This window comes from Gracilinanus agilis, chromosome 5 (assembly GCF_016433145.1).
Source record: "Gracilinanus agilis isolate LMUSP501 chromosome 5, AgileGrace, whole genome shotgun sequence".
NCBI lineage: Eukaryota > Metazoa > Chordata > Mammalia > Didelphimorphia > Didelphidae > Gracilinanus > Gracilinanus agilis.
This window is the reverse complement of record NC_058134.1, coordinates 288598787-288609365: the sequence shown is the minus strand read 5'-3', so window position 1 is coordinate 288609365 and position 10579 is coordinate 288598787. Positions and strand designations below refer to the sequence as shown.

Genomic DNA, 10579 nt, shown 5'->3' with positions numbered 1-10579 from the left:
TCCCTCCTCCAGGTTTGTGATAAAGCTACCAATTCATCCCAATTATCCATTTGGGAAACCCAAATTTATGATTGTGGTAAGCTTGACATTACAAGTACACTATCCTGACTCATCATGTGACATTGAAAAGGAAGAATGCTTGGCCAAATCACATTTAAGGTCATAAGGTTCCATTTGGTGCAGTAGGTTGAGTGCCGGACTTGGAATCAAGAAGTCTCATCTCCATGAGTTCAAATCTGGCCTGGGATCCTCACTAGATTGTGACCCTGAACAAGTCACTTAATCCTATTTGTCTCGGTTTCCTCATTTGTAAAATGAGCTGGATAAGGAAATGGCAAACCACTCTAGTATCTCTGCCAAGAAGACCCCAGATGAGGTAATGAAGAGTTGGACATGACTAAGATGACTGAACAAGACAAGCTCAGATTCCTTCAGCTCTTCTCTCCTCCATGCATACTGACCTAGATTCAAGATACCACTTTCTTGTTCAAGAAACCACTGTTGATCCCTATTTGTTATAACATACACAAAACCAAGATTCAGTATATCATGCAGCAGTTTATTGAACAGAAAGAAAGGAGGGAAGGAGGGCAAAGGCTCATGTCCTAACAGAGGACTGTGCTGGGATTGGAAGTGGAGACAGAATCCTAGTGGGAGATCCCCCACTCATATCACAGAAATCTCAGATTTGGAAAGGACCTCAGGGGTCGTCTAGTCCAATCGATATATGAAACAGAAATCTTTCCTGCAACCCCCTGACAAGTGAACATGCAAATCAAACTCTCCCCTATGCCTTGGCCCACCAAGATGCTGGGATCCATGATGGTCCCAGGCCCAAAGCAGACATCTCTCAGACTTGACTCTTCGACCCAAGGGCAGAGAGGGAAGCAGGAAGCCAGGGCAGCAGCGAAGCCTTAATACTTCAGGGAGCGTTGGCTGCTGGTGGTGGTCTGGATGATCCTGGTTGAAGACGAACCGCCGCTCCCATCAGAACTCTGGCCAATGGTGACTCTTCTACTTCCAGACTGGGAGTTCTGACCAGTAGTCACATTCTGGCTACCACGGTTGCTAGAGCCAGAGCCTGAGATGCTGCTTCCCCGAGTGCTCTGTCCACCTCTGTTGCCTCCAATGGAATGGCTTCCAGTACCAGTGCTGGTGTTAGTGTTGCTGACAACAGCTGCAGAGAGGGCAGATCAGTGGTCACTCAGGCCCTGTCCTGACAACTGACTGGAGACCTAGCCCCAACGTCATGAGCACTAGAGACAGTGGCAAGGGGACAGAAGTACAGGAAACAAATCTTGGGGCTCTGATAAAGGATGCAGGGTCCACCCACATCTCCAGGTTTAAAACATCAATGGACTTGGCCATATATAAACTTGTACTCCAGTTTGAGGGGAGAGGTGGATAAGGGGAACTAGAGTTGTAAGGGACTAGACATCAAAACCTTCCTAAAACGAAAAATCAGAAAAGTACAATCTTGTCTTAGGTTCAGAAAGTTCCAGGCTTCGCCCCATATGGCACTTTGCCTTGGGTAACTTAGACTGTGATTCCTCTTGGACATGTTGAAGCCCCAAACTCCACCCTGAGGCTCTAAGTTAGCTGGCTAAAACAAAATGGACACAGTGAGGGACAGATATGTGAACAAACTGAGTGTGACAAAACTGTGCAGCCTCAAGGAAAATATGAATTCAGTCCAATAAAAGGAAGAGAAAAAGATACTTACAAATGCACACAGTGTTTTGGCACTCCCCAGACATTCTGTTTAGAAAAGGAAAGCAATTATCAGGAGACCAGAAAATTTAGTGGGGAAAAAACTAAATATTAGCTAGACTGGGTTCCTAAAACTTACCAGAGAAAGGCAAAGTAGTATTTATATAAATATATACCTATGGAATATGAGTTTGTGTGTGTGTGTGTGTGTGTGTGTGTGTGTGTGTGTGTGTGTGTGTAAAGAATCCTAGAAAAGGGGATAGAAGACCTGAGTTTAAATCTCATTCTTCTTTTGACAATCCAAAAAGCAGATAATAGAGAGATGACTGAGTGATTTCTAGATTCTGAGTTTCTTTGGCTGAACTCTCCCACCTGCACTCCTCGCTTTCCAACAGTTTTCTGTAGGTGGCAATCTCAATGTCCAGACCCAGCTTGGTGTTCATCAGCTCCTGGTACTCCTGGAGCAGGTGGGCCAGGTCCTCTTTGGCTTGTTGCAAGGCCTCCCTGAGCTCAGCCAACTTAGCCTGGGCATCCTTGAGGGCGAGTTCCCCACGTTGTTCAGCATCTGCAATGGCTGTCTGCAGGTTGGCATTCTTTGGAGAAGGACAAGGGATTATGAGATTCTTGCAGGAGCCCACCTATTCCCTTACTTCTGCCCTCTGGAAGAATCTATCATCTACATGGCTGGACAATCTCTCTCTACCATCTTGGGACCAGCCTTAAAAAGCATTAAAGCTAGCTTATTCCAGATTTTGATAGCTGACCAGGGTATATATTTCAGGGACCTTGTTATAAGCTACCCTTGTACATCTTTTCAGGTTGAAAAAAAAAAGGCAAGCATGGCCTAAGGTCTGAGAAATTCCATCTTATCCTAGTAAAACTATAGGGAAGGAAACAATAGTGGCAGGGGACCTGAGCTCCCCTTCAACTCTATTCCATACCCTGTTGCCCATTGACTATCGCATAGAATAGCCCCAAACATGAAACTCTTCCCTCTGAAAGTTCTTCCCAGGGGCCTGAGAAATCTGTCCAGCTTGGTGAGCCCAGGCTGTGGCTCCAAGGCTGTTAGAGATGGAAGACTCCTTGAACAGTTGGAAGGAGTAGAACAGTTCCCAAAGGAGCTGCTCCCTACCTGCTTCTTGACACTCTCTATTTGGGCCTGCAGCCTCTGGATCATCCTGTTGATCTCAGCAATCTCACTCTTAGTATTCCTCAGGTCATCCCCATGCTTGCCGGCTGTGATCTCCAACTCCCCAAGCTAAAGGGGAAGGGGTAGAGAAAAGAAGAGTTAGCTTCAGGTACATAGGCACAAAAGGAAAGAGAGGCAGGGAGGGGACTGATCAGAGTAAGTGCAGGGATGTCCACACTGGAAATTTAAAATAGAAAGATAACAATACAAGCACATACTTGTCCTCTTTGAGACCTAAAAGAAGGGATCTTGAGAACCCCAATGGGAAATATTACCATTCTCTCTTCCAAGCCTACTTCCCAATTTCCCAGTGATATTCACAAATGATAGAGAATTGGGAACTGTTTTCTTCACTCCAAATAGATTCTATGGGATCTAAGCTTCAGGGGAAGTTGGGTCCTAGTTATAGCAGTTTTGTATCAGAGGACATAGTATGAGTTGTGTATTTTAATAAAGGCCCAGGAAAAACAAGGGAAGTAATATTTCTCTTGTACTTGGCCACATATGTGAAGCACTGTGTCCAGTCCTGGGTGCCCTGTTTCAGGAAGAACTTTGATAAGTTGATATTTACCCAAAGATGGGTGAAATGGAGAGTGAGGGAACTGAAAATCACACCAAGCTCAGAGTTGTGGAAGGATTTGAGGGAAGGGAGAGTCTCTCCTTGAGAAGAGATTTAGAAAGGGCATGCTAGCTGTCCCCAAGGATTTGCAAAGCTGTCACATGGAAGAGACTTGTTCCCCTTAGTCCCAAAGGGCAGATCTAGGAGCAGCAGGCAGTTTGGTACAGTAAAAAAGGGAATGAGATTTTATCTCAGCATCTGGATTCAAATCCCAACTCTGTTACTTGACGATCTGTACAACCTTAACTTCTCTGGACCTTTGACTCATGTGTAAAAGTGAAAAAGTTAGATTCAATGACCTTTAACATCCCTTCTAAGTTTAACTCTAAATTTAGGTTCCATGTAGGAGGGAAACTCTCTAACAAACAGAGCTGTCCAACAGTAGAAGTGGTAGCCTAAAAAGATACTGTTTCAGTCTATGTCTTCCAGTGGAGACTGGATACCATCTTGTTAGAGATTTTGTAGTGGGAACTCTTTTTTAGAGAGAGGCGGCACCTCTCAGAGCTGGTACTCTGAGATCCCTTCCAACTCTGAAATAAAATGGTTCGGTGAAATGTTAAATTGAATTGGTCTTCTCTGAAAAGAGGAGCAGGAAGACTAAGTGATGGCTAAATGAGGAAATGGGTCCTGAAAAAGAGAAGAGTTGTTGGGACTTGAACAGATTTGGGGGGGGGGGGAGAGGGCTTTGCTCACCTTGGACTGGTATAGGGCCTCAGCATCAGTCTTGTTTTTTTGAATCATTTCCTCATACACAGCTTTGACCTCAGCAATGATACTGTCGAGATCCAGTCTTCGGTTGTTGTCCATGGAGACGATCACAGAGGTGTCACTTGTTTCTGATAGCACCTTGCTATACTCCTGTGCACACAGAGTGACAGTTCCCTTACCATCCCCAGTTCTCTAGGACACTCTAAACCACTCCCTGGTAGAAAGGTACCAGGACATAGAACACAGATGGGAAACCAAGTTCTGACTCAAATGAGCAGCCGCAGGAAGGAGGTCAAGCAGTGATCTAAAGAAACCAACCACCTGGATTACTGATAATCTGGCTAAGAATTCAAATCATATTATCTGTAATTCTACCTGGAGAGATCCTAAGGGTTTTGGTTATAGGCACTGTGTGGCTAGGGCAGAGAGAGAGCTGCTCAATGGGTAGGGGTAGGTTTGAATACTAGATGAGAGACAAAGAATGGGCCAAGGAGTAATTTTATCTCACCTTTCTAAAGCCTTTTAGAGCTTACAAAACACTTTCTCCACAACACTGGGAGATAGGTAATCCCAGTATTGTTATCCACATTTTAAAGGGAAGAAGAAAGAGAAAAGGAGAAGAAAGGGAAAGAGAAGGGAATGAGGAGGGGAACAAAAAAGAATGAAAGTAGAAGAGAAAGGGAAGAGGAGAACACTGATTAAGTGCTTATTATTTGCTAGGCACTGTGCTAAATCCTTTCCAGATCTCATTTGGAGCCTCACAACCCTGTGAAAGGTAAAGAAGGGGAAAATGAGAATATGAAAAGCAGAAGAGAATGGAGAAGGTAGAAGTGGAGGAAGGGGAGCTCTCAAGAGAGGAGGAATAAAATTGCCCACATGTATGCAATTAATGTCAAGTAGATCTTGAACCCAGGTCTACTGGGTTCCACTACACCAAGTTGTGAAGGGGAGAAGTTGGGGAAATAGGGAAGTAGCATTTACAATTCTTTTCACCAGGGATCTTTTATAAGGGGCTTGCAAACCCTGAATCTATTTCAGAATGAGGGTGATTCATTATCTAATCTATGGGGGAAAACATTCCTCAAGTATTCCTCAAATATTCTCCCACCCTCCCATTGCCAAAGTATGCCACCCTTACAGCTTCATATAAAGCCTTCAGGAAGTTGATCTCATCTGATAGGCCCTCTGTTTTGGCTTCCAGGTCCACTTTCGTCATATAAGAAGAATCCACTTCCTAGGGGAAATTGTTGGAAAGTCACATTATTAGAATGTCATTTATATTATTTTATTAAATCTTCATATCAAGCCTATGCTAGTAAGGTTAGTGCATGTATTTTTACTCTAGTTTTATTGATGAGGAAAGTAAGACTCCAAGGGTATTAGATGATTTGCTCAAGGATACATAAGTGGTCAAGCTGGAGCCTGAACCCAGAATCACATAGTTAGATCCTGCTCTTAGGGGCTATCATAGATTTGGAATTGGAAGGGGCTACAGAGGACATTTAATCCAGCCCTTCATTTTAGAGTTTAAAGGAGTTTAAGCTACTTTCCCAAAATCACATAAGTAGTTTCTGAAGTGAGATTTGAACTCAGGTCCTCTGATTCCTGAGCCAATGACTATCAAAACCATCTGGTCCAAAATATCTCAAGTCCTACTGTCTTAAAATTAGCCTTTGCCGAGTATCATGATCATTTCTTGTGAGATTTATAATTATAAATCTAATTGGAACTATATACATATATATACATGTATATTTCAAATTATAAATATAAATGGGACATGCTGAAGAGGTCAAAGCAATTTGGAAAAAATCGAGCTTGATCCTAACTCTCTCAGAATCATACTGCTAAGCAGTCATGTTCCTGACAGCACCTATAGAAACAGATTTCCAAAGCGTGTGCTTTATTCACTTAATACAGTACCTGGTACATAGTAGGTGCTTAATAAGTAAATGCTCTTGACTGAACCAGGCACTAGAAGGACAAGCCTCCATTGCTTTGATTTCTCCCCACCTTAGAGAATGATCTGGTCTTTCAGAGATCACAACAGAACCAATGGACTATAGGAGCTTCAAGCATGGCATTTGGTCTGCCCCTTGAGCAAATGTTGGATTCTGCCCAGCTGAGCCCAGCACCTAGAGGTTAGTCTACTTCCCTCCACCAAACCCAGACCTTCTCAATCTCATTGCCTGAGTTACCTTTTTCAGCACCACAAAATCATTCTCCACTGTAGTTCGCTTATTAATCTCATCTTCATACCTGCAAGAGAGAGGGGAAAGGGTGGAGAAATGAAAAGAATGGAAAGGAGAATAAAGGTGGAGAGGAGAGAGAGAGAAGAGAGGACAAAATGGAGAGGAGACAACATGAAAGGAGATGAAAGAAGAATCTATCTGTTAACCCTTTGACACACCAAAAATTGTACAGGATTATTTTATATGGATAATGAAGGCAAAACCAGGTTTAGAAACAGATTTTTTTGAATAATTGGGTTCTTAAAAGTACATTTTATACCCACCAATATATTTTATACCTCTATGCTTCCTTACAACTCCTCTCTACTTAGGCACAGGCTTTGTACATTCCCTCATGCTAGGATTTCCCTTAATGCAATAGCCTATGTCTATCAAGCTGATCCTCCTTCCCTCTCTTAAGTGCTCCCAACTTCCTCCCCTTCGTGTATATGAGCTCTGAAAGTGAAAACTTACTTTCATATTCTCCTGAGCCAAACATAATTAGGAAAAAAACAAATGTCTACATCACTCCTCTCCTGCCAATTTCCATTGTACCTTCTCCCCCCTTCCTCTGTCCTCCAGCTCCAAACACTTCCAGATTAAACTCTTACAGTTTTTACCTAAAGTTACTCTATTTTATTTACCCAGCTTTTTCTATTTTAGAATTTGGCCCAGATGCCCCCAGATCAACCACTATCATGTTCTTGTCTGTGTGTCTATCATAGATATGTGCTTTTTCTCCCCCATCAGAATGAGAATTGTCTGACAGCAGAATCTCTGTCACTTCCCTCTAATTCTGTTTCTTCCTGATGTAGCAGCTTCTTTATTTTCATGGAGAGGACAATATTGGAGGCTTGTTTGTGACTTTTTGGCTGAGTATTGGACCAGAGACCTCCAACTTCAGATGAGTAAATTTTCTCTAATTTACCTCCTTAGAGAAGTTATATGGGAGAACTTTAGCAGTTAAATGACTTACAAATAGTTCTACCACTAGTATTTGTCAAAGATATGGCTTAAAGGTCTTCTTGACCCAAAATATGCCCTTCTATACATTCACACAGTACGTTGTTGCCTCCCAAGGATATCAATGGGCAATGTCAGAAAGCTTTCTGAAATCATGGCATCCTAGAGTTGGAAGGGCCCTCAGAAGCCACCAAGAATAACCACAGTCTGGAAAATAAGCCTTCAACAACATCCTGAACAAATTCTTTTACATGCCATATCTTGAAAATATGCCACTTCATTGCAGGATGAAACTTTTAAATGGAAACCTCCTTTGTTCCCAACCTGTGTACTATCTTGGAAAAAAGGTTCAAATGTGTCCTTCATCCACCATTTTATGTGAGCCATGACCCTCTCATTAAATACAGAAATAGGTGACTATTCCTTTGGCTGTCTCCATCTCTCACCTTTTCTTATATTCCTCCACCATGTTCTGCACTGTACTTAGCTCTCCCTCCAGGTTGTTCCTCTCCCTGAGAAGCCCATCCAGGTAGGACTGGAGGCAACTGATGTAGGACTCAAAGAATGGCTGCAAGTTATTGGAACTGGAACTGGAGCTCTCTGTCTGCTGCTGCAGGAAGCACCACTTGGTCTCTAGAACCTTGTTCTGTTGCTCCAAGAACCGAACCTATAACCCAATTAGAGAAAAGAAAGTTGGGTATCCCCAGATCAAGTCACTTCCTCTCAGAGATTACCAAGTCTACAAAGTTATTTTTTCTTTTTTTAACCCTTTACTTATGTCTTAGAATGGATACAAAGAATTGGTCCCAAGGCAAAAGAGCAGTAAGAGTTAGGCAATTGGGATTAAGTGACTTGCCCAGGGATCACACAGCTAGGGAGTGTCTGAGATCAGATTTGAATTCAAGACCTCCCATCTCCAGGCCTGGCTCTCTATAGCCACTGAGCCACCTAGCTGCCAATACAATGTTAATTTTCTAGACAATCTTGAACCTAAGTTCAAGAGAAGTTTCAGTGGGCTCTACAGTCCTCTACTTCCAAACCAATGCATAGCCACGAACACTCACCTTGTCAATGAAAGTGGCAAATTTGTTATTGAGAGTTTTAATCTGCTCCTTTTCTTGGGTCTTTACCACTCCAATCTGAGGATCAAGCTTGACATTGAGGGGCTGCAGAAGACTCTGGTTGATGGTCACTTCTTGAATTCCAAGAGGGAAACCCCCAGGACAACCACCACTGAATCCACCTCTGATACCACTGAATCCTCCTCCAAAGCCTCCAGTTTTGCCTCCAAAGTTGTAGGATCCTCCTCCAAAACCACTGCCCATTCCTTTTCCACCAGTTCCACAATACCCACTCCCACCAAAGCCACTGCTCTGGCCTCCACAGAAGCTGGGCCCAGCCACACTACAAGAGATCTTCTTGCTTCCTCCCAGGTTGTACATGCTCCTACTGCCAAAGCCACCACCTATCATGGCACAGGTAGTGGCCATGCTCATCCCTCCCGATCGGGAGGATGATTTGGATCTCCTAGAGCTGGTGTGGCTCTGGCCAGAGACCACAGCAGAGCTTCCACTGAAGCCCTTACTGCTCTGGGATGACCGGGTGAACTGATGACTCATCATTTCCTTAGGATGGAGGAAGACAATAGAGTTGAGAAGGCAAAGAAAGAGCAAGAACTTACTAAAACAGTGGACCAGAAAGGTCCTTTTTATAGGACCCAGAAGAGTCAGCAGATTAATCTGGAGCCTTCCTGGGCTTTGTTCTCCCGACAAAATAAGTCAATGGCTCAGATATGAAGCACACCACTGCCCTAATCCCCAACTCACCAACTGCGTGCCTTTTCCCCCCAATTAGTTTTGGTTTGTCTCCACCAAACTTGAAGTTTGTAGGTTCTCCTTTGATGGGTAAATTTGTTTCTTGCCAGTCCTGGCCCAACCCTAGAGCCTTAAGGCACAAGCTCCTTAGGAGGTAGATTAAATTAAGTGACTTGTCTTACTCCCTTCCTTAGAGACCTGGTTGATGTATTCCCATCACTCAGTCCTCAACTTCATTAGGGCAAATTCACCAAAGAACTCGAGGTGCTTTGAGAACTAGGAGGATGGAAAAAGTAGAACTCTCCTGAAGGCTACTCCCCTAGGAAACATCTTAATGCTTACATTGCTATAGCACCTTGAGGAGAGTGGACAAAGCACTTTCTTATAGCCAACACTGTGAGGTCCGTAATGCCAGTTCTATGATCACCAAGGTTACAAATAAGAAAACAGCAGCCCAAGGAGATTAAGAAATTTGATGAGGGGCACACAAGTGATAAGGAGCAGTTAGGACTTGAATCCAGGTCCCCTGATGTGAAATCCAACACTTCTCACTGTGCAACAAGGAAAGCAACTCAGCCAGGATTAGAGTTACTAAGTGTCAGACCCAGGATGCAAATCCATATCTCCCTCCTGATTCTAAGTTTAGCCTTTTTTCCACTCACCTACACAGCTTTCATACCTTCCCCCAAAGATGTTCATATTCAAAACTGCATTGAATAACACCTTTTTCACTTTTCCAAGTGAGAGAGAGATAGATCATAATGCTCTAGTCATTTCAATGGATTCACCATTGGAGTCTGTTAATCTAAAAGTCATCAGTACTGGGGCAGCTGGGTAGCTCAGTGGATTGAGAGTCAGGCCTAGAGACGGGAGGTCCTAGGTTCAAATCTGGCCTCAGACACTTCCCAGCTGTGTGACCCTGGGCAAGTCACTTGACCCCCATTGCCCACCCTTATCACTCTTCCACCAAGGAGCCAATACAAAGAAGTTAAGGGTTTAAAAAAAAAACAAAAATAAAAGTCATCAGTACTTACCATCTTTCAGGAAGGAGAGGAGAGGAGAGGAGAGGAGAGGAAAGGGTAAACATAATAGACCTAGATGGTTTCATATAAAATACACTCCTTCCCATCTGCAATATATATGAAAATGTCCATTTTAGGAAGTATTTGTTAGATTCAGAATCTTTTTTTAAGTATTTTTCATTAAGTACTAAATCTTAGAGGAGTATCTTGATTCTGACTGTAAAATCTAAAATTCTTAACCTAGAAAATGATTCCAGAAGTAATCACATGCCAATTCTTAAAGAGAGTTCATACATATATATATATATATATATATATATATA

The 10579-nt window shown here is 43.0% G+C and overlaps 1 protein-coding gene across 1 annotated transcript; it reads right to left on the bottom strand.

Moving 5' to 3' along the window:
- Positions 1 to 914: 914 nt before the first annotated feature.
- LOC123250232 (keratin, type II cytoskeletal 2 oral-like) lies at positions 915 to 9039 on the bottom strand. The gene is made up of 10 exons (XM_044679248.1): positions 8775 to 9039; positions 8485 to 8726; positions 7867 to 8087; positions 6425 to 6485; positions 5365 to 5460; positions 4212 to 4376; positions 2843 to 2968; positions 2083 to 2303; positions 1724 to 1758; positions 915 to 1177 (listed from the first exon to the last, which is right to left on the bottom strand). Exons 1-10 carry the CDS (start codon positions 9037 to 9039, stop codon positions 915 to 917), a joined length of 1695 nt encoding a protein of 564 aa, XP_044535183.1.
- Positions 9040 to 10579: the final 1540 nt, after the last annotated feature.

What these genes read in the sequence shown, in the direction of transcription:
- LOC123250232 (XM_044679248.1), bottom strand. Translation starts at nt 9,039, where the DNA reads ATGAGTCATCAGTTCACCCGGTCATCCCAGAGCAGTAAGGGCTTCAGT. An exon ending in TTGCCACTTTCATTGACAAG is followed by an intron (nt 8,088 to 8,484) that starts GTGAGTGTTCGT and finishes ATTGGGTTATAG; the next exon opens with GTTCGGTTCTTGGAGCAACA. An exon ending in TTGGAAAGCGAGGAGTGCAG is followed by an intron (nt 1,759 to 2,082) that starts GTGGGAGAGTTC and finishes TTTTCTAAACAG; the next exon opens with AATGTCTGGGGAGTGCCAAA.